At 45.3% G+C, this 25,185-nt stretch overlaps 1 protein-coding gene across 1 annotated transcript in view; it reads right to left on the bottom strand.

The window, feature by feature from the left end:
- The window catches only part of LOC111950641 (glutamate receptor 4-like), a 193,668-nt gene that overhangs the window by 35,126 nt on the left and 133,357 nt on the right, over nt 1–25,185 (bottom strand). The window contains 6 exon segments of the mRNA XM_023968393.1: nt 10,316–10,420; nt 13,527–13,631; nt 17,837–18,004; nt 21,364–21,522; nt 22,232–22,285; nt 24,076–24,260. Of these exon segments, the coding sequence (XP_023824161.1) occupies nt 10,316–10,420; nt 13,527–13,631; nt 17,837–18,004; nt 21,364–21,522; nt 22,232–22,285; nt 24,076–24,260 (776 nt within the window).

Here is a 25,185-nt window from a genome sequence, read left to right as displayed (position 1 = left end):
AGCCATATTCAGAGCTACCACTGTGGATTAATGATTGCTATACCAGTCCAATTATTATTATTTTATTTAACTAGGCTTCTTCTCAATAGGGGGCGCTGTTTTCACTTTGGGAAAAAATCGTGCCCAGATTAAACGGCCTCGTTGTCACGACTTCCGCCGAAGTTGGCTCCCCTGCCTGTTCGGGCGGTGCTCGGCGGTCGTCGTCACCGTCCTACTAGCCGCCACCGATCCCTTTTTCGTTTGTCTGTTTGTTTTGTCTTATTAGTTTCACCTGTGTTTCTGTTTTTTGTCCCGCGTGACAGAATCCCGCACCACTTATGGAATCAGCAGGAGCAGCCGCATCTCCTCTCCCATCGATGGAGGAAAGGGTCCTCCATCATACCAGTGTTCTCCACAGGATTGGTTCAGCTATGGACCAAATGATGGAGAGGATGGATCGATGGGAGAGGAGTGGCCTTCCCACCTCATCTCCAGCACCCCCTACTCCAGCACCTCCTGTTCCTGCTACCGCATCCAGCTCCAGGGCTCTTCGGCTGACGCTCCCACGGGAGTATGATGGAACGGCGGCTGGGTGTCAGGGTTTCCTTCTCCAACTGGAACTTTACCTGGCAACCGTTCGTCCTTTTCCCTCCGAAGAGGAGAGCGTGAGCGCCCTTGTCTCCTGTTTGACTGGACAAGCTCTCGAGTGGGCCAACGCAGTGTGGAATGGCCCAGACTCGGCGAGGGATCATTACCATTAGTTCACCCGCAGATTCCGAGCTGTGTTTGACCACCCACCAGAGGGTCGTGCGGCGGGTGAACGGCTGTTCCACCTGCGTCAGAAGACGAGGAGCGCACAGGACTTTGCCCTGGAGTTCAGGACCTTGGCCGCAGGAGCAGGGTGGAACGACAGGGCCTTAATAGACCATTTCCGATGTAGCCTTAGGGAGGACATCCGCAGGGAGCTASCGTGTCGGGACACCACCCTRACGCTGGATGAACTRATTGACATGGCCATCCGTCTCGACAACSTGCTGGCTYCCCGCYGACYTTCGGAACAGGTCCTGTCGTTTCCACCTCCCAGCCCTCCTGCTCCTATCTCTATGGAGTTAGGGGGGGCAGCGTCGAGGGGGACCGGAGGAGGAGTGTCCTCCTGCACCAGTTGTGGTCGGCGAGGGCACACGGCCGACCGGTGCTGGAGGAACTCGTCTGGGAGTCGGGAGGGCAGGCGGAGCACTACTCGATCACCCCAGGTGAGTCAGCACCAGACTTACCCAGAGCTTCCTGTTGGTCATATGTATGAGGGTTTTCTCCCTCTCTACAGCATAAGGCGCTAGTCGATTCAGSCGCAGCTGGGAATTTCATAGATCGGGGGCTCGCGTTAAAGCTAGGGATTCCCCTTGTGTCGTTAGACCTACCTTTCCCCGTGCACTCCTTAGATAGCCGACCATTAGGGTKAGGKATGGTCAGGGAGGCCACGGTACCACTGGACATGGTAACGCAGYGTAGTCATAAGGAGRAGARTAGTCTGTTCCTTATCGACTCACCTGCGTTTCCAGTGGTGTTGGGAATTCCCTGGCTAGCTCAGCACAACCCGGTGATTTCCTGGCGACAGGGGGCTCTTAAGGGGTGGTCAGAGGAGTGTTCAGGCAGGTGTATAGGAGTTGCCGTTGGTGCGACTACGGTGGAGAGTCCAGACCAGGTTTCCACCGTGCGCATTCCCTCTGAATATGCCGATTTGGCTATCSCCTTCAGWAAAAAGAAGGCGACCCAATTACCACCCCATCGWCGAGGGGACTGCGCGATAAACCTCCTGGAGAACGCTGCACTTCCTAGGAGTCACGTGTATCCTTTGTCTCAGGAGGAGACAGCGGCTATGGAGACATATGTTACTGAATCACTGGGACAGGGATACATTCGGCCCTCTGCATCACCTGTCTCCTCGAGCTTCTTTTTTGTGAAGAAGAAAGATGGTGYTTTACGCCCGTGCATTGATTATCGAGGTCTAAATTCCATCARAGTGGYGTTTAGTTACCCACTACCTCTCATCGCTACGGCGGTGGAAWCATTTCACGGGGCGCGCTTCWTCACAAAACTGGACCTGAGGAGTGCGTATAATCTGGTGCGTATCCGGGGAGGAGATGAGTGGAAAACCGCATTTAGTACTACATCTGGCCATTATGAGTACCGCGTCATGCCATATGGGCCGTCAAACAGGCCGTTTCCTTCCTGGGTTATCGTATTTCCACCTCCGGGGTGGTGATGGAGGATGACCGCGTTACAGCCGTGCGGCATTGGCCGACTCCGACCACGGTGAAAGAGGTGCAGCGGTTTTTAGGGTTTGTCAATTACTACCGGAGGTTAATCCGGGGTTTTGGTCAGGTGGCTGCTCCCATTACCTCACTGCTGAAGGGAGGACCGGTGCGCTTGCGTTGGTTAGCAGAGGCGGACAGAGCTTTCAGTCGTCTGAAGGAGCTGTTCACCAATGCGCCCGTGTTGGCGCATTCGGACCCCTCTTTAGCGTTCATAGTGGAGGTGGACGCGTCCGAGGCGGGGGTCGGGGCCGTGCTGTCCCAGCGCTCGGGCGTACCACCCAAGCTCGGCCCTTGTGCCTTCTTTTCGAGGAAGCTCGGTCCGGCGGAGCGAAACTATGACGTGGGGGACCGGGAGTTGTTAGCTGTTGTCAAGGCTCTGAAGGTGTGGAGACATTGGCTTGAGGGGGCGAAACACCCTTTTCTCATCTGGACTGACCATCATAATCTCGAGTACATCCGGGCAGTGAGGAGACTAAATCCGCGTCAGGCTAGATGCACCAAAGCCGACGCGCTGTCCCGCCTCTATGATACCGAGGAGTGGTCTGTTGAGCCAACTCCCATCATTCCACCTTCATGTCTCGTGGCACCGGTGGTATGGGAGGTGGACGCGGAGATAGAGAGAGCCTCACGGTTAGAGCCGGCCCCCCCTAACTGTCCAGTGGGGGCTCAGTACGTGCCGGGGGGGGTCTGGGATAAGCTAATCCGTTGGGCTCATACTCTCCCCTCCTCGGGTCAGCCTGGCATCGAGAGGACAGTGCGGAGTCTTAGAGGGAGATACTGGTGGCCCACGTGTGCTAAGGCCGTGAGATTTTATGTCTCCTCCTGCTCGGTGTGCGCTCAGAACAAGGCTCCTCGGCACTTGCCTAGAGGGAAGTTACAGCCCCTCCCCGTTCCACAACGGCCGTGGACACACTTATCGGTGGATTTTCTTACCGATCTTCCCCCGTCCCAGGGAAGTACTACGATCCTGGTCGTTGTGGATCGGTTTTCTAAGTCCTGCCGCCTCATCCCGTTGCCCGGTCTCCCTACGGCCCTGCAGACTGCGGAGGCCTTGTTTACTCATGTCTTCCGGCATTATGGGGTGCCTGAGGACATCGTTTCTGATCGGGGCCCCCAATTCACGTCCAGAGTTTGGAGGGCGTTTATGGAGAGACTGGGGGTCTCGGTCAGCTTGACCTCGGGTTTTCACCCCGAGAGTAATGGGCAGGTGGAGCGCGTAAACCAGGATGTGGGCAGGTTTCTGCGGTCATATTGCCGGGACCGGCCTGGTGAGTGGGCGAGGTATGTTCCTTGGGCTGAGCTCGCTCAGAACTCCCTCCGCCACTCCTCAACGAACATGTCCTCTTTTGAGTGTGTGTTAGGTTACCAGCCGGTCCTGGCCCCATGGCATCAGAGCCAGACCGAGGCTCCTGCGGTAGAGGAATGTGTACAGCGCTCCAAGGACACCTGGAAAGCCGTCCAGGAATCGCTAAGGTTAGCGGGACAACGGCAGAAGAGGAGCGCTGACCAGCACCGCAATGAGGCCCCCGTGTTCACACCGGGGGACAGGGTCTGGCTCTCGACCCGAAACCTGCCCCTCCGCCTGCTCTGTCGGAAGCTGTGTCCGCGGTTTGTGGGGCCGTTTAAAGTCCTGAGGAGAATAAACGAGGTGTGTTATAGGTTACAACTTTCTAGGTATTACCGTATTAACCCCTCGTTTCATGTGTCTCTCCTCAGGCCGGTGGTGGCTGGTCCCCTGCAAGAAAGTGAGGTGCCTGAGGTCCCTCCGCCCCCTCTGGATATTGAGGGGCCTACAGTACCTCGTGGACTGGGAGGGGTACGGTCCGGAGGAGAGATGCTGGGTTCCGGTGGGGGACATTTTGGATCCTTTGGATCCTCTCTACTGAGAGACTTCCACCGCCTCCACCCGGATCGCCCGGCGCCTCGCCCTCCGGGTCGTCCTCGAGGCCGGTGGTGGCGCACTGCGGGAGCCGCGCGTCAGGAGGGGGGTACTGTCACAACTTCCGCCGAAGTTGGCTCCCCTGCCTGTTCGGGCGGTGCTCGGCGGTCGTCGTCAGTCACTCGTTCCTCCACTAGCCGCCACCGATCCCTTTTTCGATTGTCTGTTTGTTTTGTCCTGTATTAGTTCCACCTGTGCTTTCTTGTTTCTTCGGTAAGCTAATGAGCCCCACCTAATACTGTATAGTAGACCCGCCCTTGTTTTGTGCGGATGTCTTTATTTACGTGGTGTGGTTTTATTAGTAGATGTATTTATTTCTAATTACTTGGCCCCCTGTGTTTTGAGTTATTCCAGTTGTTCGCTGCGCCCTGTATGTTTGGCTTATTCATTTTTTGTGTGCTATTAAGAGCACTTTCGCAATTGGAACTCTCTGCGTCTGATCCTTCACCACCTAGTCCCGCGTGACACTCGTACTCTGTTCTAGATCATACGGATAGCACATTATTATTACTAATGGAAGCAACAAACACTCTAGTTCAAACTTGTTGAATAATATATCGTGTGAGAGTAAACAGAACTCATTTGCAGCAAAACTTCCAAACAGAACTGAAAATTCTGAAAATGGGTCTCTGTGTAAGGCCTTGCCTATTCAATTGCCTTTTATTTATGGATCTGTATGCACTTCATACGCCTTCCACTAGATGTCAACAGGCAGTAGAATGTTGAATGGGGTGTCTAGCTTGATTGAGACGAATGAGAGCTTTTGGAGTGACAGGTCCGCCATATTGCAGTATTTTGCTGCGCACCAGAGAGCACCATATTGTTTTCTGCAAATGCGTTAGGTAGACACGACAAAATGCTCCGTCTTGGACGTATTGGATACAATACAGAGAAAAACATACTAAAGATGGATTCTCAACTGAGTTTGACCACATTTATTCGACTTTTATTATCAGTTTTTGAATTTTTCATTCCATGCGCCAAACATTGATGGACACCTTAGCGCCACCATGCTAGCCAAAGTGTGCTAATTCGACAGAAGAAATGGACATTCTAAAACAAAACAAAGATTTATTGTGAACTAGGACTCCTTTGCACTGCATTCTGATGGAAGATCATCAAAGGTAAGATTAATTTATGATTGTTATTTCGTATTTTAGTGAATGATAGTTTGGCTCCAACATGGCGGAGAATGGCTGGCGCCTGTCTCATATTATTGCATGCTGTACTTTGTACTAAAGTAATTTTTTTAAATAACACAGCGGTTGCATTAAAACATGTGATCTTTCATTGCTGTACAACATGTATTTTTTAGCAAAGTTTATGATGAGTTTTTTGTGTTAGATTACGTGACTGTCCAAAATTTCTCCGGACAATTTGGTGCATTTCGCGGCCAATTCCCAATGTAAAACCAGGATTTGTAGCTATAAATATGCACATTTTCGAACAAAACATAAATGTATTGTATAACATGATTTATATGACTGTTCATCTGATGAAGTTGTTCAAAGGTTAGTGATTAACTTCTACCGCCTCAGAAACCCGGATCCGGAGCACCCCCCACCCCCCCACCAGTAAAAAACGCTAATAGCATAGCTAGCATAGCGTCACAATAAATAGTAGCACATCTATAATATCATCATATCACAAGTCCAAGATACCAGATGAAAGATCCACTTCTTGTGAATCCAGCAATCATTCTGATTTAAAATGTTTTACAGGGAAGACACAATATGTAAATCTATTAGCTAACCACGTTAGCAAAAGACACCATTTTCTTTGTCCACCATTTTTTCTCTCCACCAGTAGCATATCACCAATTCGGCCAAATAAAAAGTGATTATAGCCACAACCAAGAAAAAACCTCATCAGATGACAGTCTGATAACATATTTATTGTATAGGATAGTTTTGTTTAGAAAAATGTGCATATTTCAGTAGAAATCATAGTTTACAATTGCACCCACCATCACAACTCGACTAGAATAAATACAGAGAGCAACGTGTATTACCAATATTACTCATCATAAAACATTTCAAAAAATAGACAAAGCATAGCAATGGAAAACACAGATCTTGTGAATATCAGACAATATTTCAGATTTTTCTAAGCGTTTTAACAGCGAAAACACAATAAATCGTATATTAGCATACCACATGTGCAAACGTTACCCCAGCATGAATTCAAAGCAACGGAGCACTAGATAACTTATGATCACCAAAATATATTAATTTTTCACTAACCTCTCAAATCTTCCCGAGACACCCTGTAACATCATATTACAACATACATATAGAGTTTGTTCGAAAATGTGCATATTTAGCCACAAAAAAACGTGGTTATACAATGAGAATAGTAGCAAAACTGGCCTGAAAATGTCGGGCGCCATCTTTGAGAGTGATCTAGTCTAATCGATAACTAATCATAAACTTGACTAAAAAATACAGGGTTGACAGGAATCGAAAGACAAATTAGTTCTTAATGCAATCGCTGACTTACATTTCTAAAATTATCCTTACTGTGCAATACCGGGTCCGCCAAGTGAAGCTACACAAAACAAAATGGCGATATATGCGTTAAAATTTTTTCAACAGAACAGCGATTTATCATCATAAATAGTTCTTACTGTGAGCTGTTCTTCCATCAGAATCTTGGGCAATGTATCCTTTCTCCGGTCTAATCGTCTTTTGGTCGAAAGATGTCCTCTTGTCCCGTCGAAATGGCCAATAACGTTCGGTATGTACAGGAAACGTGCCCAGCTCATGGAAGGGCGTCACAAATAAATGCCTCAAAATCGCACTAAACGGATATAAATTGCTATAAAACGGTTTAAATTAACTACCTTATGATGTTATTAACACCTATAACAAGTAAAAACATGACCGGCGATATATTACTGGCTAAACCAAGGCTTGGAAAGAGGTCGGTCCAACGTCCTTCTTGCGTCGAGCGCAGGGTCCAAAGGAAAGCTACTTCTGGTCTTTGGTGTTTTATACAGGCCCTGATTGCGCAATCGACTCCATTCAAATTGTCACCACTTACTGACATCTAGAGGAAGGTGTAGGCAGTGTTTGTATCCTCATAGCATTCACAGGGACATTAAAACTGACCTGGGACCAGAGGCCAAGGAGTGAAATCTCACTCCCTGTCAGGAAAAGTGCTGTAGATAGAGTTCTGTTCCACTCAGAGACATAATTCCAACGGTTATAGAAACTAGAGAGTGTTTTCTATCCAATAATAACAATAATATGCATATTGTACGAGCAAGAATTGACTACTAGGCAGTTTAATTTGGCAATGTCAAAAAAATAAAAGTGCTAACAGCACCCCCTATTGACAAAAGGTTAATTTTATCTCTATTTGTGGGTTTTGTGAAAGCTACCTTTGCGGTGGAAAAATGGCGGTGTGTTTTTGGATATTGTGGTGAGCTAACATAAATATATATTGTGTTTTCGCTGTAAAACATTTTAAAAATCGGAAATGTTGGCTGGATTCACAAGATGTTTATCTTTCATTTGCTGTATTGGACTTGTGATTTCATGAAATTATATTATATGATATCCCTGTGGCGCTAGGCTAGGCTATGCTAGTCAGCTTTTCTGATGAGGATGATCCCGGATCCGGGACAGGGGGTCGGTAGAGGTTATTAAGAACAAATTCTTATTTACAATGACGGCCTATAACGGCCAAACCCGGACGACGCTGGGCCAATGGTGCGCCGCCTTTTTAGACTCCCAATCACGGCCAGTTGTGATACAGCCTGGATTCAAACCAGGGTGTCTGTAGTGACGCCTTTAGCACTAAGATGCAGTGCCTTAGACCACTGCGCCACTCAGGAGCCCAAATGAAGTCTTGTCATCAGAAAGAATAGCATATTTACATGAGAAACAGCTGAACAGACACTACCTGCCTGGCTCTTTTCATTGGAGCGTTCCTTTGGCCATATGGTAGCTGATGAAAGCCAGAAAAACCACAAACAAAAGCATTGCATGGACAACAAACAAAACTCCCCCTCCGCCGTGTGAATGCCAACTCCCGAGTTTATCGTCCCTTCTGGTTTGATGTACACAAAACATGCCAGCTTTCTCTCTCTCTCTCCAATGCATTGCCAAAACAGTTTGTGTTACTGTTTGTCTTATTGTAGTCACCACAGAATGTAATACTGAAGTAAAAGCTTAATTAGTGTATATTACAGTAAACAAACATTATCGAGTACATTATCAAGCGCAAACACACATTAGAGACTCTATCCGACACAGTCGGCATGGTTAAACACTGATATTATCATGCTCTATAAAAGGATTTCTTAGGCAGTGCTTTTGAAGGTGTATTATAAAGCAGTTATATACAAAAATTGAATGGAAACTGACAGATTCAGAGCAGACTTTTTAAAGTTATTTCGTTAAAATCTCAACATCTATTCCTACATTTTTGCATTTCAATTTCAAATACTGTATTAGCCATAATCACCTGCAATATGCCAGGCATGGACATTCCTGTAATAAGAACATTTATATCCTACAGTTGGTTGAGACCAATTGCACGCAAACACACACATGTGCAGACATACACACACTAACACACACGCACGGGCACGCACGTACACGCAAGCACACGCACACACACGCAGACATCCACACACACACACACAGTTAAGCGCAACCATGTTAATGTGATGTTTGATTAGAAGAACAAACATTTTTATGTCTTTAGGCAGGAAGAAGGGTCCATTGTGGCTCCTATCCCGCCACATTCTTGTTCATTTACTTAAACATTTGGTCAGATTGTGTCCATTTTGGGTCTTCTTGAAGGGGTTCATTTTGGCTCTGGATAGATCCTTCCCTTGGGTCAGTTTCCTAATAAGGTGTGCATTAGAATTCACAACGCATCTCTCCGTTGCATCAGTCTGTGTCTTTAGGGGGTTCATTTTGGCTCTGGCTGTGTCCAACACTGTCCGTCTGTCTCCCAATAAGGGATGTGTCATTTGGGCTCAGCTTGTGTCCATTTTCTCAGTTTCTTAAAATGGGGTTCCTCACCAGGGGCTGAAAAGAGGAGGATTCTGCTGAGGTATGACTCTCCAATCCCATTTCCATCCCTCCTCTACTCACTCTGCTTTCCTTACCGTGTTCTCTCCAACTAACTAACCACCTTTACTTTCAGAAACACAGTAAATCTTCACCCTTTTCACACTATCATGCCGACCCGAACGAACTGTGCTGGCCCCAGATATTTCCTTTTCACATTGTCAGCCCGGTTCCAGCAACTAGGATGAATGCATTACCAGGCCAGCTCAGCACAGCTTGGTTTGGCTCGGCTCGGTTCAGCTCAGTAGTGTGAAAATCCTGATTTAGTACCCATAGTTCACATTACATGCAACCGAGTGTTACAGTATCAGTGCAAAAAGAAGGAGAAACCGAATGTAACAAACAACTATCAAGCAAACAGGAAGGTATCATTTGGGTCCTGAGCCCTAGTAAGTAGCCCACTAAGTAAACAACGAGTGTTACGTAGGAGGACACAACCTTCTGACATCAGCCCAGAGAGTTTCTGTCTGTGTGTGTGTGTGTGTGTGTGTGTGTGTGTGTGTGTGTGTGTGTGTGTGTGTGTGTGTGTGTGTGTGTGTGTGTGTGTGTGTGTGTGTGTGTGTGTGTGTGTGTGTGTGTGTGTGTGTTTGAGTATAGAATCTGACTTTCTGGCCTCATTAAATAACAATTCTCAAAATGCATGTGTAGCAGTCTCTGGCAAGGATACAGAGCACAGCTCATGCATTTTATAAAGGGGACTAGACTAGTCATGGCAGGTACTGCACTTAGTGACATTTTTACAATCTCCATCACACCTAGTGGAACAACATCTCAAAAGCATCTGCAGTGCCAATGTTGGTCAGTGTTTTGGATTTTGTTTGTGTTTGTGTGACTGAACGTCTGCCCTGAGGCAGAGGAAGGTAGAGTAAAGCCCTGTCCGGGAGAACATTAAGACATGAGCGCGCTAGAGGGTGTGTCTGTGTCTCTTTTGTGCTTGTGTGTCTCTTTGTGTGCGTGTGCACGTATGCGCATGTGTGTGGGGTTGTAGTGTGTCTTACCATGATAGTGGTGACTACAACAGTTCTGTTCTCCAGGATTTCATTGGGAAGGAGGGCTTCATTCTGGATCAGAACCAGCTTGTCTGAATCCGTCCAGTAACCCATCTGGAGACAGAGGACACTGAGTCAAACACAGGGGTAAGTGTGTAGAGGGTGTATGTGTTGGGTGTGTGGAGAGGGTGTATGTGTTCAGTGTGTGTAGAGGGTGTGTGTGTTCAGTGTGTGTACAGTGTGTGTAGAGGGTGTGTAGAGTGTGTGTGTGTTCAGTGTGTGCAGTGCATTTCTGGTGTGTAGTTTCCAGTATTTATGTTTCATGATGTGGTGTTAAGATCTGTGAGAGTATCTGAGATAATGTGTGCATATACAAGCAAAGAATAAGAGCCACACAAATTGTACAGTATGCTTGGATGTGTCATGTACAGTACATTAAAGTACACAATGTTGAAATGTTTAGTATACAGTACATGAGTCGTATAATAGGTGAGTCAAGCTAAGGCAGTCAATATAAATGTCTGCCATATAAATTGGTGGTGTCTGCCATGGATCAAGAAGACGAGTAGGGGGGAGGGAGTGATGGCGGGCTGGTCGTGAACTGCTACTCTCTCTCCCTGCTGAGTGTAGGAATGATTGACGAGCTTTTGGGGGGCGGTGGAGAGGTGTGAGTGTGTGCATGCGTGAGCGTGTGTGTGTGTGTGTGCACGCATGTGCATGTATGGAGGTGTCTGTATGTTCGCACGTGTGTGTACCCAGCCCCCCTCCCTCCTGTCCTGACAGGACTCCTAGCGCGCGGAGCCAGCCAGCGGGCAGGCCCAAGCAGCCTGCTGATTGATGAACACACTCCTCCTCCCCTCCTCCCCTCTTCTTCTCCTCCCTCTATCACTTTCTCTCTCTACCGCTCCACTGCTTTCTGTCCACCTACCGTAGTTGGCTGGAGTCCCACACATACAGTACACAAACAGCACTAAACATACACACATAGGCACAGGCGCACACACACATTGTCGAAGCTTGAGTATACTATTCATGCAGCAACTTGAATATAGAGAACACTGATACACAATACACAGATTCTACAGACACAGACAATGCTAAACAGATAAACAGATAATGACATGATGTTCGCTCTCTTCTATCATTTCAAACAGAAAGAAATTAAACATACAGTTATTCATTGCTCAAACGTGCATATTATGTTTTTAATACGATTCAGTTATTATGGTATAGTGGTATTATGGTATAGTGGTATTATGGTATAGTGGTATTATGGTATAGTGGTATTATGGTATAGCAATTATGGTTATAGCTAGAAAGCATGGGCAGTGATGGAAATTGAGAAAACAATTAAACATATAGTGAATATAAATTCAAACATATAGTTATGTTTTTAAATTAATGAGTTAAGGTATGATAGTGTGGGCAGTGAGGTGCAGCATAGGTGGGTGAGCCAGTGAGGTGCAGTATAGGTGGGTGAGCCAGTGAGGTGCAGCATAGGTGGGTGAGCCAGTGAGGTGCAGCATAGCTTGGCCTGGTGAGCCAGGGAGGTGCAGCATAGGTGGGTGAGCCAGTGAGGTGCAGCATTAGGTGGGTGAGCCAGTGAGGTGCAGTATAGGTGGTGAGCCAGTGAGGCGTATAGTGGTGAGCCAGAGTGTAGTCAGCATAGGTGGGTGAGCCAGTGAGGTGCAGCATAGTGGGTGAGCCAGTGAGGTGCAGCATAGAGTGGGTGAGCCAGTGAGGTCAGTATATGGTGGGTGAGCCAGTGAGGTGCAGTTATAGGGTGAGCCAGTGAGGTGCAGTATAGGTGGGTGAGCCAGTGAGGTGCAGTATAGGTGGTGAGCCAGTGAGGTGCAGTATAGTGTGGTGAGCCAGAGTGCAGTATAGGTGGGTGACCAGTGAGGTGCAGTATAGGTGGTGAGCCATGAGTGCACATAGTGGTGAGCCAGTGAGGTGCAGCAAGGTGGGTGGCAGTGAGGGCAGTATGGTGGGTGAGCCAGTGAGGTGCAGTATAGGTGGGTGACCAGTGAGGTGCCATAGGTGGGTGAGCCAGTGAGGTGCGTATAGGTGGGTGAGCCAGTGAGGTGCAGCATAGGTGGGTGAGCCAGTGAGGTGCATATAGGTGGGTGAGCCAGTGAGGTGCGAGTATAGGTGGGTGAGCCAGTGAGTGCATATAGTGGTGTAGCCAGTGAGGTGCAGCATAGGTGGGTGAGCCAGTGAGGTGCACATAGGTGGGTGAGCCAGAGGTGCAGCATAGTGGGTGAGCCAGTGAGGTGCAGTATAGGTGGTGAGCAGTGAGTGCAGCATAGGGGTGAGCCAGTGAGGTGCAGTATAGGTGGGTGAGCCAGTGAGTGCAGTATAGGTGGGTGAGCCAGTGATGCAGTATAGGTGGGTGAGCCAGTGAGGTGCAGACAGTATAGGGTGGGTGAGCCAGTGAAGTGCAGCATAGTTGGTGAGCCAGTGAGGTGCAGTATAGTGGGTGAGCCAGTGAGTTGCAGCATAGGTGGGTGAGCCAGTGAGGTGCGTATAGTGGGTGAGCCAGTGAGGTGCAGCATAGGTGGTGAGCAGTGAGTGCAGTATAGGTGGGTGAGCCAGTGAGGTGCAGTATAGGTGGGTGAGCCAGTGAGGTGCATATAGGTGGTGAGCCAGTGAGGTGCAGTATAGTGTGTGAGCCAGTGAGGTGCAGCATAGGTGGGTGAGCCAGTGAGGTTCGGTATAAGTGGGTGAGCCAGTGAGGTGCAGCATAGGTGGGTGAGCCAGTGAGGTGCAGTATAGGTGGGTGAGCCAGTGAGTGTCAGTATAGTGGGTGAGCCAGTGAGAGCCAGTATAGGTGGGTGAGCCAGTGAGGTGCAGCATAGGTGGGTGAGCCAGTGAGTGCAGATTAGGTGGGTGAGCCAGTGAGGTGCAGCATAGGTGGGTGAGCCAGTGAGTCAGTATAGTGTGTGAGCCAGTGATGAGCATAGGTGGGTGAGCCAGTGAGGTGCAGTATAGGTGGGTGAGCCAGTGAGGTGCAGTATAGGTGGGGAGCCAGTGAGGTGCAGTATAGGTGGGTGAGCCAGTGAGGTGGCAGTATAGGTGGGTAGCCAGTGAGGTGCAGTATAGGTGGGTGAGCCAGTGAGGTGCAGTATAGGTGGGTGAGCCAGTGAGGTGCAGTATGGGTGGGTGAGCCAGTGAGGTGCAGCATAGGTGGGTGAGGCGGTCACAGCACTAGTCTTCTTACCCGTCTGGGTCCGTTGTTCTTCAGCTCAAACACGTCCATGGTGTAGTTGACCCTGCGTCCATAGTGGTCAAACTGGACATTACCTGTTAATCCCTGCAACCGGACCTGCAAACAGTATCAGAGTATTCAACTCCGGTAACTTTACCAAAATTAACAGAAATACTGGTTGGAAGATTCCCAGAATCATGAGGTAATAAGAAGGAAATCAGGAATCATCCGACCATGATTTCTGGAAATCCTGGAAATGACCAGAATTTTGCAACTACATCAGAGTGGAAGTATACCTTTATTTTACTTTTAATAAGATAGATTACATATGACATAGTATGTAGTGTTGACTGGTGATGTAATTTGTGGACATCCTTGACGCAACAAACCAAATTTGGTTCTGTGAAAGTTCCCAGAACATTTGTTCGGGCAAATGTTCTTATAACACAACAACTGTCCAGTCGTGCTGATGATTATAGAATGTTTGTATAAAACATTCACCTGATGTTGCAAGAATGTTCCTAGAACACATTTAATCTGTTCTTTAAATGTTCCCAGAACGTTTCATTAGGTTATGGAACAGTCTGGTGAGAACATTTTGAGTGGAATTCACAAAATATATGTTCCCAAAACACAACAACTTTCCACTTCTGCAGATGATTCTACAATGTTTCCTTTAGGGTGCAAAAAACATTCACCTGATGTTGCAAGAACGTTCCCAGAACACATTTAATCTGTTCTTTAAAGGTTTCCAGAATGTTTCTTTAGGTTGTGGGAACATTGTAGGTATATGATGAGATAGGTTCCCAAAACACCACAACTGTCCAGTTGTGCTGCCATTCAGATAATGTTTGTATCCAATTTGTAAGTCGCTCTGGATAAGAGCGTCTGCTAAATGACTTAAATGTAAATGTAAATGTATCAGGGTGCACAAAACATTCATTTGATGTTGCAATTTGTTTTACAGAACAGCCATTATGAGTTCTTTAATGGCTCCCAGAACATTTAGGTCGTGGGAAAAGTGTGAATACATTACAAGAGATAGGTTTCCAAAACACAAAATATGCTCAGTTGTGATGACATTCATACAATGTTTATACACTTTTCACACTATCATGCCGACCCGCACTGGACATTCCCTCAATGTTGCAAGAATGTTCTTGTGATACTCATGAAGGTTGCACAGAACATTCCCACATTGTTGCGTAATGTTCCACGATTTCCAAATAAGTCCGTTTTTATGACATTCATAGAATATTTGTTTTAGGTTTAACATAATATTCCATTAATGTTGACGCAATATACATTTTTCTTGGAGGTCCTCAGAACATTTCAATAACTTTTAGAACATATTATTTTTAAGTCTGACCGAATATTAGCTCAACATTGACAGCATGCACATTTTTATTTAGCTCCTTAAAGCAAAAGAAAGCAGATTGGAATACATCCCCATTATGGTTCTCTCCAGATTTGATTGGAATTCACATTTGAGGATAGCATTGTAGACCCACTACAAGGTGATATAGGCACACATGGCATTTCCATTTCATCCACAGGTCATTTAATATTTTTACATATTTTTACATGACATATGTTGACAAACTGCATATTACTTAATTCTTAAAACATTTGAACAGCATTTAATCTCAATCCAGGTTTTTTATGCTCTGCGCCACCAGGTAAGCACTCTTACATATACTGCCATGGCAGTATGGTCAGCCAGGAATAACATGCTGCCTTTTAAGCCTTCTTAGGCATAATTAACATAGGGATATACTGGTAGCTGGGTTATTCACCATGACTTCACCCATCCTCTTCATGTACTGCATACTTCTGGGCCCATATTTACAATGTATACAAGACTATGAGTTCTGATCTCGGATCACTTTCACTTTTCAGATCATGAAAAATAAGACAGGGGGGACCATGCCAAGTGTCCCAAAGTAGGAATTATATTGGTTGCGTTTTATTAAAAGTTGAAGAGTACATTTTACACAGTTAGGTCAAAATTCTTCATTTCTGACTGGATTTATGAATCTGGACGAAATAAACTCTCTTTGAGTATAGAGTATCTGAGCCTCAATTTTACATTATTTTTCCAAAAGACAAATGGTTCAAGAATATGTGGGATTGAACCTGTGGATCTGCAACCAGATCATTGACCTTCTGCGCCACCAGGGACTAGCTGAGACCTTGTGTTTTCCACCCAGTCTAATACTGTCAATCAGGACACGGCACACAACCACTGAGTTATTTAACACGTTCCCTTTCTCTTTATATGCTGTGTCCTTTTAATACTGTTTTTTTGTGATTTTGCTCTTTGCTATTGTGCATTTTTTAAACTATTTGAATTGTAAACAATCACAGTAAGGTACTTTTATTTGTATTTTACCTTTATTTAACCAGGCATGTCAGTTAAGAACAAATTCTTATTTACAATGACGGCCTACCCAGGCCAAACCCTAACCCAGACGACACTAGGCAAATTGTGCACCACCTTATGGGACTCCCAATCACAGCCGGTTGTGATACAGCCTGGAATCGAACCAGGGTCTGCATGTCACGCCCTGACCTTAGTTATCTATGTTTTCTGTATTATTTTGGTCAGGTCAGGGTGTGACGAGCGTGGGTATGCGTGTTTTTGTATTGTCTAGGGTTTTTGTATGTCATGGGGTGTTTGTAAGTCTAGGCATATTGTAGGTCTATGGTGGCTAGAATTGGTTCCCAATCAGAGGCAGCTGTTTATCATTGTCTCTGATTGGGGATCCTATTTAGGTTGCCATTTTCCCTTTTGGTTTCGTGGGTTCTTGTCTATGTGTAGTTACCTGTCAGCACTCGTTTTATATAGCTTCACGTTCATTTGTTACTTTGTTTTGTGTTCTTTCTTCATTAAAAGAAGAATGTATGCATATCACGTTGCGCCTTGGTCGCCTCCTTACGACGAACGTGAGATGCAGTGCCTTAGACCGCTGCACCACTCGTGAGCCCAATTTCTTAATTGTTACCCAGAAATTATTTGATATTGAGATAAAAACAGCTGCACTGGACCTTTAAACCAATAAAAGATTATTGCATTGAACCTAAATGAGTTTTTGTATATTTATTATGGATCATAATTTTTCAGAATAGGTATTGCACGCATTTGTATGTGTTTTGATTGAGAAAGGGTACAATAGTTTTCTTATTTACTTTGAAGGTTCTGAAACTGAATTTAAGAAGCATATGAATAGAAGTTATTTAAAGGAAGCACTATCCAACTAGAAAACTAGAAAATAATAAAGTACAGTGTTACAAGTACAAAGCATATGAAGAGGATAGGAACATTTTATTAACTCAGAAATTGTGTTTTGATTGGCCATATTAAACTGAACCAACGTTTGCCAACGTTTACTGACACTGGTCATATTCAACGGTTGTTGAGCGTTCGTAAATTCGTCAGTTATTCTGCGCTCTGGCATACTCAGACGAGTGCTTTGAAATCAGAGTAGATAGCCAGAGTGAATTTACCAGATACGTCTATCAACAGTTGTAGAAGTGATATCATCAACATTCTATTGAAATGGTTACTTGCATAGTGGAGTCTTTCGTTTAGACATGTAGCTAGCTAGCTAAACAATGAACCATAATCCCAACTCATATCATTACTACCCTTCATGAATCTGAAGGTAGCTAACCAACCACATTCAATGTTAGCTAGCTAGCTAACATTAGGCTATAGCTAGCAATGCAAATGGCTCTGAGATACGAATAATATTACTACACAGATCATACACGTAACGTTAGCTAGCAAGCCAGGCAGCTAACGTTAGCTAGCTAACTAACAGTACTCTTTAACTTGAAATTAAAATGACTTTCTGACAAAATTAGAAATGTGTAATATATGAAAATGTAGCTAGCTAGACTATCTTACCCTCTTTGTCACAGACGTCATGGTTGCCTTAGTTTGAAGATGTAATCCGGAGACAGGTGTTTTATACAACAGCCTTCAGTGTGTTCTCTTGTTGACTCCGTCTGCATATTTGTAATCAAACGGCAGAATTTTCTCTATCTCCTTAGCTATCATACTCTAATTCCACCGTGCATTCCACTGATTTCAAAACTCGGTCCTCCAGAAAGTGGAGAGCAACTGTCACGTTCCTGACCTTATTTCCCTTGTTTTGTATTTATTTAGTATGGTCAGAATGTTATATAAAACCCTAACTAGAACTTGATGGGAATCTTAGCTAATGTTCTGGGAATGTTCCCGGTTTGCCGGGGAGTTGGCAGAAATGTTTGTAGTTATTTCATGAACCGAAATGTCTTTGAGGTGCAGTGGTAGATACCTGTTTGAGGGTGCGCTCCATGTCGATGCCCTGGTTCCATGGGGCGGCGGGGTTGGCCAGACAGTCCCCGGCGTTCCCCCTGCGAGAGATGTCCACTTTCTGCCTACGCAGGTTCCTGAAGGCCTCCGCCATCACCATCACGCCATCGTAGGTCAGAGCCGATGTGTACTGGGGAACAGGAGCGAAGCGTCAGGTGTGTGTGATGGAGGGATGGGGTGTGTGTGCTCGCCCGTGTGACTATGAAAAGAGACAAAGTTTCTGCGTGTGTGTACAGTATACATAGTCTGGGTACCAGACATTTTAGTTAACATTCTACTCCTCTTTGGGAAATGACAGGAGTGGCAAGAAGTAAAATGTAATAGCTGAACAGAGAAAGTAACCAGGCTACTGTATACTGGGCATTAAAAATATACTTTTCAAAATGCTTGTAATGCAGCAAGGTACATTGTGTTATTTGCTCACATTGTATATAGACTTATTTTTGTACTGTATTATTGACTGTATGTTTGTACACACTCCATGTGTAACTCTGTGTTGTTGTATGTGTCGAACTGCTTTGCTTTATCTTGGCCAGGTCGTTAATTTAACGTTCAACTCTGGCCTGGGAAAATCCTTATTGGAGAGTTAATTTAACGTTCAACTCTGGCCTGGGAAAATCCTTATTGGAAAGTTAATGTAACCTTCACTCTGGCCTGGGAAAATCCTTATTGGAGAGTTCATTTAATCTTCACTCTGGCCTGGGAAAATCCTTCTCATTAACCCCGCTCTCCTTCCATCCTTGCTCATTTTCAGCTCTCTGTGGGCGCCACGGTGTGTGTGTGTGTGTTGTGTGTGTGTGTGTGTGTGTGTGTGTGGTGTGTGTGTGTGTGTGTGTGTGTTGTGTGTGTGTGGTGTTGTGTGTGTGTGTGTGTGTGTGTGTGTGTGTGGACCACCAACCCTGTGCCAGGAGTGGACAAGCTGCCTACACCAACAAGGGTCAAGGGGGGCAATAAACAGTTTCATAACCAACGCTGATGCCACCCGCTCCCTGAGCACGAAGGTTGGCACAAACTGGTACATGCTTGGCATTGGTAAGAGTCTGGGCACTTAAATAGAAGATGGACAGTCCTGCCAAGGAGTTATGAATGGGGAGAGGAGGGTGTTGTAGCTGTTTTGACCAGGGGTGTCAAACTCATTTTGCCCCGGGGTCGCATTCGGTCTTCAGCGAGGTCCGGAGGGCCGCGCTGAAAATGTTATATATTTCCTTGCGAGCAAAATGTATAAAAATTGTCCTCTATCTATCGTTTTTGGAATTTACCATGCTCCTTGACTGTCTAGTTTTAATTGTATTGATTATCAGTAGGCTGTACACAGGCAAGAAACTATATGAATGTAGGTCCATTATAATTTCTACACAGTTTCCATTTGGTTTTAGTTATTTTAAAGTATAATGAGTTCGTCCCCCACCACTCACAATTTCTTGTTGTTGTATTTATTTATTTTTTACTCAAATCACCCGCAGGCCAAGTTCCATAATACAAGTCATAACCAACCTACAAATCACAACACATCCAAAGTGTGGTTATAATGAAATACTGCCATTGTTCTTGGACCTGGGAAGGTGCTATCTAGAACCTAAAAGAGTTATTCGGCCATCACCATAGGAAAACCATTTGAAGAACCCTTTTTGGTTCCAGTTAGAAACCTTTTGGTTCCAGGTACAACCATAATGGGTTCCATGTAGAACCCTTTCAACAATGGCTTCTACATGGCTCCCAAAAGAGTTCTAACTGGAAACCAAAAAGTGTTCTACCTGGAACCAAAAAGGGTTCTCCTATGGGAACAGCTGAATATCCATTTTGGATAGTTTATTCACTATATAGTGCACTACGTTTGACCAAAACTCCCCACGGGCCGTATGTTTGACATCCCTGATCTAGACTGTGACCAGAACACAGTTGGGCTCCACTAATTACAAAATAAAAAAACTATGGATGGTGCTACTGTACACCAGAGGGGCTGTTTGGTAGGGAGAACATTGGAATGGTTTTACCAATTTCACTTTAGATTCTAACGTTTATCCACGTTTCTCCAAGGATAAAATTTCAAAGTTGCTCCAAACATCAAATTTCAAAGGGTTTTTGACACCCTTGATTGATTCGTCCTGCTCAAGACAGTACATTTTCTTGAAACGTCACATTTTCAAAGTTTAAGGTTTTGGATAGGGTTAAAACATTACATTTTGGCATGGCTAAGTTAAGGGATAGGATAAAAAAATAAAATGAGTATCTACCACTGGGATAGAACACAAGACCTTCAGATCCGGAGTCATGGGACTACGCCCGTTCACCACCCCTGTCCAGAACGCAAAACCCAAGCCTACTTCATGGAAATAGCACTGTTGCCCCTAGTGGCTGGTTTTGAAGGCATTTCCCGATGTCCTCAGGACATAGACAGATGTTAAATTTTGAAGTCAATCTTGAGTGATCTGCATGGATATTGGAGCAGAAACACAAGCATACACACACACTGCGTGTCGTGGCACAGCAGTATAGCTTAAATTGGTCAGTCCGTCACATTCTCACAGCTAGGGCCAATGGCCCCCAAGGTGGACCAACAACAGTGCTGATGATGATGCCCCCTCCCTCCCTCCCTCCATACCATCTCTCCCCTACCTCCCCCCACTCGCTCGCTCTCTCTCCATCCATCACTCCCTCCCTCCCATCTATCCCTAGGAAATGCATCTCAGATCAGCCCTCAGAGATTTTGACTCATGATGTGTACGGGTGGTAGGTGACTGCTGGTCACAGAGACCCTTAAAGGGAGAGTTCATAATATTATCAACATTTTAGCTTATTTTCAACTTCTTTTTGATGTTTCATCCAAACCATTTTAGGTTCCTTAGCTGGTTAATTAGCAACGTCCAGAATCTTCTGGCTAGAATTTTTAGAGCATGGGTCCAGTGCATTCAAGTGCAGCAGGACAGCTAAAATGCACCAGTTCTCATGGCCCCTAGCAAGAGTGGAGCTCCCTCAGGCATTGGGCTACACTATTCCAATACTAAGAATGTCCACAGGTGTGAGACAAAGAGGAGATTGTGACACAATCCCATAGCCTGAACCTCTCCACGAGACTGCACCACAGTTAGCAGGTACTGTAAGGTATTCTAAGTGTGTGTGTGTGTGTGTGTGTGTGTGTGTTAAGTCTGAGATAGCAGGCTAACCCACACCTCTGCAGTTGGTCCTGTAGAATCCTAAAGCCACCTTCCCATGCACCAGACCAGACTGACCAGAGTCTAAAGCAATCCTACACACAGTCAGCCAGCCAGTCAGTCAGCCAGTCAGTCAGTCAGTCAGAACTAGAGGTTATCTACTGAAGAATTGTTCTATCCCCCATGACTTAGAGGAGAGATACAGGAGAGAACCTTAGGGGAGAAGACCTTACTCCAGGCATGGTGTACCATCGGGGGGCTGTCGCTCTTCAGCAAATCGGGGGAAAGGCATGACATTAGAGGAGATGAGAGGACTTAATCCCAGTCAGGGTGTTACCTTCGGGGGGCTGTCGGAGCCTGGGTATTCCCTCTGGTCCAGCTTGTTCCAGCGCTGCATCAGCTTGATGACCATGGGGTTGCTGAAGTCCACTAGCTGGAAGCCCGACACGTTGGCCCCGCCATGCATGAAGCGCTCGAGGTTGATGTCCTTAAAACCCTGGAGAGAGGGGGGGGGGGGGGGGGGTTAGGGACAGATGGAGGTAGGCGAGGGCAGAGATCAAGAGAGAGAGAGAGACAGGGAGAGAAAGACATTAATGGAGAGAAGTAAGGAGTATGAGCGAGGCATGCAAAAGGTAGATAGAAAGAGGGAGAGAAATAAACAGGAGGGGGAAGAGAGAGTGGCAAAGAGAGAGAGAAAGAGAGGCAGAACACTATGTTATACCGCGACAAAAAGGACACCAGACAGTTCTTTCCCCTAGCCTTTTCTAAGAGCTGGGATCACCGGCTGAGCCTGAATTCTGTCGACGCCCTGCTTCTGCAGCAGAGGGCTGGTAAGAAGGATTGTGCCAACAGTTATCTCTCCCAGCCCAGTGCTCTGATGCCCAGTACTGTCACACACACATTCACACAACACACACACGCACGCAAGTACGCATGTAGATGCGCACACACACACAAACACTGAGCTGTCCTGTTCTGGACATCATTAATACACTGTCACTGTGGAAAAGGGCTGAATACTAAATACATAGACGTGAGAGAGAGAGAGAGAGAGCGAGAGAGAGAGAGAGAGAGAGAGAGAGAGAGAGAGAGAGAGAGAGAGAAGAGAGAGAGAGAGAGAGAGAGAGAGAGAGAGAGAGAGAGAGAGAGAGAGAGAGAGAGAGAGAATGGTGTAGTCAAGACATGCCAGGATTTTTTCCCCTCACCAAGTTAGCCATGATGTAATGGTAGCCTTTGACATGTTTTCCGACACTGACAATCTGCGAGAGAAGGGAGAGAGAAGCGTTAGAGAAACATTAAGTCAACCCGACTGGAAAGGGACAAACGTTCGACAAACGTTGAGTGAACCCGACTGGATTAGCATTAGCAAGCTTAATTGGCTGTCAGTTGAATGACACCCCAGTGTGTGCGGCTTGGCATCGCGTCAACATTGTCTTTCATGGGGAGAAATCAGACGTGCAGGCTGTCTAAACAAATGAGTAGGCATCCGGATGAGTGCCACACGAGGAGATAGACAGACAGACACTATCTGAGGCCAGGTAGTAGGGAATATGAAAATGCTCCTGGCATGGAGAGAGAGACAGAGAATGTTCATTGATTCATTGAACACAAGCAGATCTCAAGTAGCTAAACAGACATTGAACTGAAGACAGCTGCTAAACCCTAAACTTAGCCCTTACTTTTACCTTAACCACAACCCTAGCCTAACCCTAACCCTTACCTCAACACTTTTAAATGTCAACTTCAATGGGGTAACATCAGAGTTGGGACATCCCAAGGATCCCGGATAGGGGCGACCCTGTTGCTTATGTCACCCTGTAGTATGACTTGGCTTATAGATGATTTGTGAGGTACAGTATCTATGTAGCGATGATGAAGACTTTCTAAATGTTCTTTAAAGCATTCATTGTTGTTTGTTTAAAGTTTTAGCCTAATATGTTTGAACGCACTGCTAACAAATACAATCTGTTTCCACTAGCAGTGCTCCATTCTCCAAAAATGCTAGCCAGATTTTTCTGGACATTGCTAAATGACCAGGTAACAAAACCAAAAATGGTTTGGAAACAATAACACTGGAGGGAAGTTGAAAATAAGCTATGCTAAAGAAAAGTGAATTTACCCTTAAAATTGGGACCATGCGAAAAACAACAAGTTTTTACCACTGCATCCCTGGTGAATACGAGATACTACTGAATAACAATGTGTACATTAGATGTGACCTGCTGATTAAGATTAATTTGTGTGTACTGAAGCCTACTGAGATACAATGGGTGCTGTTGGAGGTGAGCCCGGCTCACACACAAGCACACCACACACACATACTGACTCGCACACACTCACATAAACACTGAGTCGTTAGCACAGTGACAGATGCCGGAGCTGAAATTTGCTAAATAATTGAAACGTGAGATAGAGATACTAGTTGCCTGGGGGATGGCGGATGAGTACACTATGAAACAGAGAAGGGGGTTATTCGGTTTGTAACTCTGACTACATATAGGCAACTGAGTGGCGCCAGAAGCTATTCAAACATTCTACAATTTGACCTAATAGACTGAATATACCTAAACCTGAATGATAATGTAAAATATGACACAATTGTGTTTGGTACAATATGGACAATCTCAGATTGTACCACAAAATATGAATGAATCATGTTTGCAGCTAATTAATTCAACTTAATTCAAATAAGCACTCTAGAACTGTAAAATCCACTGCAGGTCTCAAATTAAAATGAAAGAAAATGTCTCCTCTGGTCATTTGCTTTACCAAATGGTGCTGTCACCTGATTTAGACTGTATAGATGAATTGATTAATTGATTGATTGATTGACCTACTCCAGTATGTTGGTGAGCCTCTTGACCTCCCTTAACTCCCTTCTTTCTTTCTTTCTTTCTTTCTTTCTTTCTTTCTTTCTTTCTTTCTTTCTTTCTTTCTTTCTTTCTTTCTTTCTTTCTTTCTTTCTTTCTTTCTTTCTTTCTTTCTTCCTGCCTTCCTGCCTTCCTGCCTTCCTGCCTGCCTGCCTGCCTGCTTGCCTGACTGATCTCACCTGCTCCAGCATGTTGGTGAGTCTCTCCGCCTCCAGGTCGATGACAAACTTCTTCTCCTGCCGTCGGTCCAGGTCCTCCAGGAGGCGACGGTAGGCAGCGTCGTCGAAGCTCTCCACGCAGATGGCGCTCACCTGCCAGCTGTTCTGGCCCGCCTTCTCCATGATGGCCTGCAGTATGGCGTACCCTGAGGGACGAGACCAACCACCAATCAGATCACATAATTGTATTCCAATAATTTATTTAGCTACATAGTGACAATTAATTAACATTTTACCGCAGTGGCCTAAATCAAGGTCACAGGGTAGTCTTAAACAAATCTACTTTGAAACAGAAGTATACACCTCACACATATGGTTATGGGCTTACAAAAAATAAGACACCTGTGCCATGTCAGATATAGAGTTGAAATGTATCCTATTTTGAGTTTGCATCACAATATTCCACTTTATATACATCACTGAAGACTGAAATATAACAAAACCGTTTGACATAAAAACACAGGATTTTCTACGGGTTTTTAGAATAATGTTTATTAACTATGAAATTATGAAAAATATGAATAACATTACACCCATGAGGCCACTAGGTAATTTGACTGCAGGAAAAGGCAACACCATTTGCATATTGAATGTACAACAATCAGATGCATAGCACCATCACATCTGCGCTACATTAATTTACAGTGCTGGTCCCCAAATCAGCATTAAAGTACATTTCCAAAAGGTTATAAGGCATAAAAGGTTATAAACATTTTGGACCCATTACAAGCATTTGCTTTTAGTCTTAAAGCACCGTATTGCTGGAACAAAATTTTAAATACACTGAACAAAAATATTAACGCAACATGCAACAATTTCAAATATGTTACTGAGTTACAGTTCATATAAGGCAAGCAGTCAATTGAAATAAATTCAATAGGCCCTAATCTACAGATTTCACATGACTGGGAATACAGATAAGTAAAAAACAAAAGTAGGGGCGTGGATCAGAAAACCAGTCAGTATCTGGTGTGACCATCATTTGCCTCATGCAGCACAGCACATCTCCTTCGCATAGAGTTGATCAGGCTGTTGATTGTGGCCTGTGGAATGTTGTCCCACTCCTCTTCA

Source organism: Salvelinus sp. IW2-2015, linkage group LG23 (genome assembly GCF_002910315.2).
Source record: "Salvelinus sp. IW2-2015 linkage group LG23, ASM291031v2, whole genome shotgun sequence".
Taxonomy (NCBI): Eukaryota; Metazoa; Chordata; class Actinopteri; order Salmoniformes; family Salmonidae; genus Salvelinus; species Salvelinus sp. IW2-2015.
The sequence above is the reverse complement of the archived record's forward strand: the minus strand, read 5'-3'. Positions and strand labels throughout refer to the sequence as shown.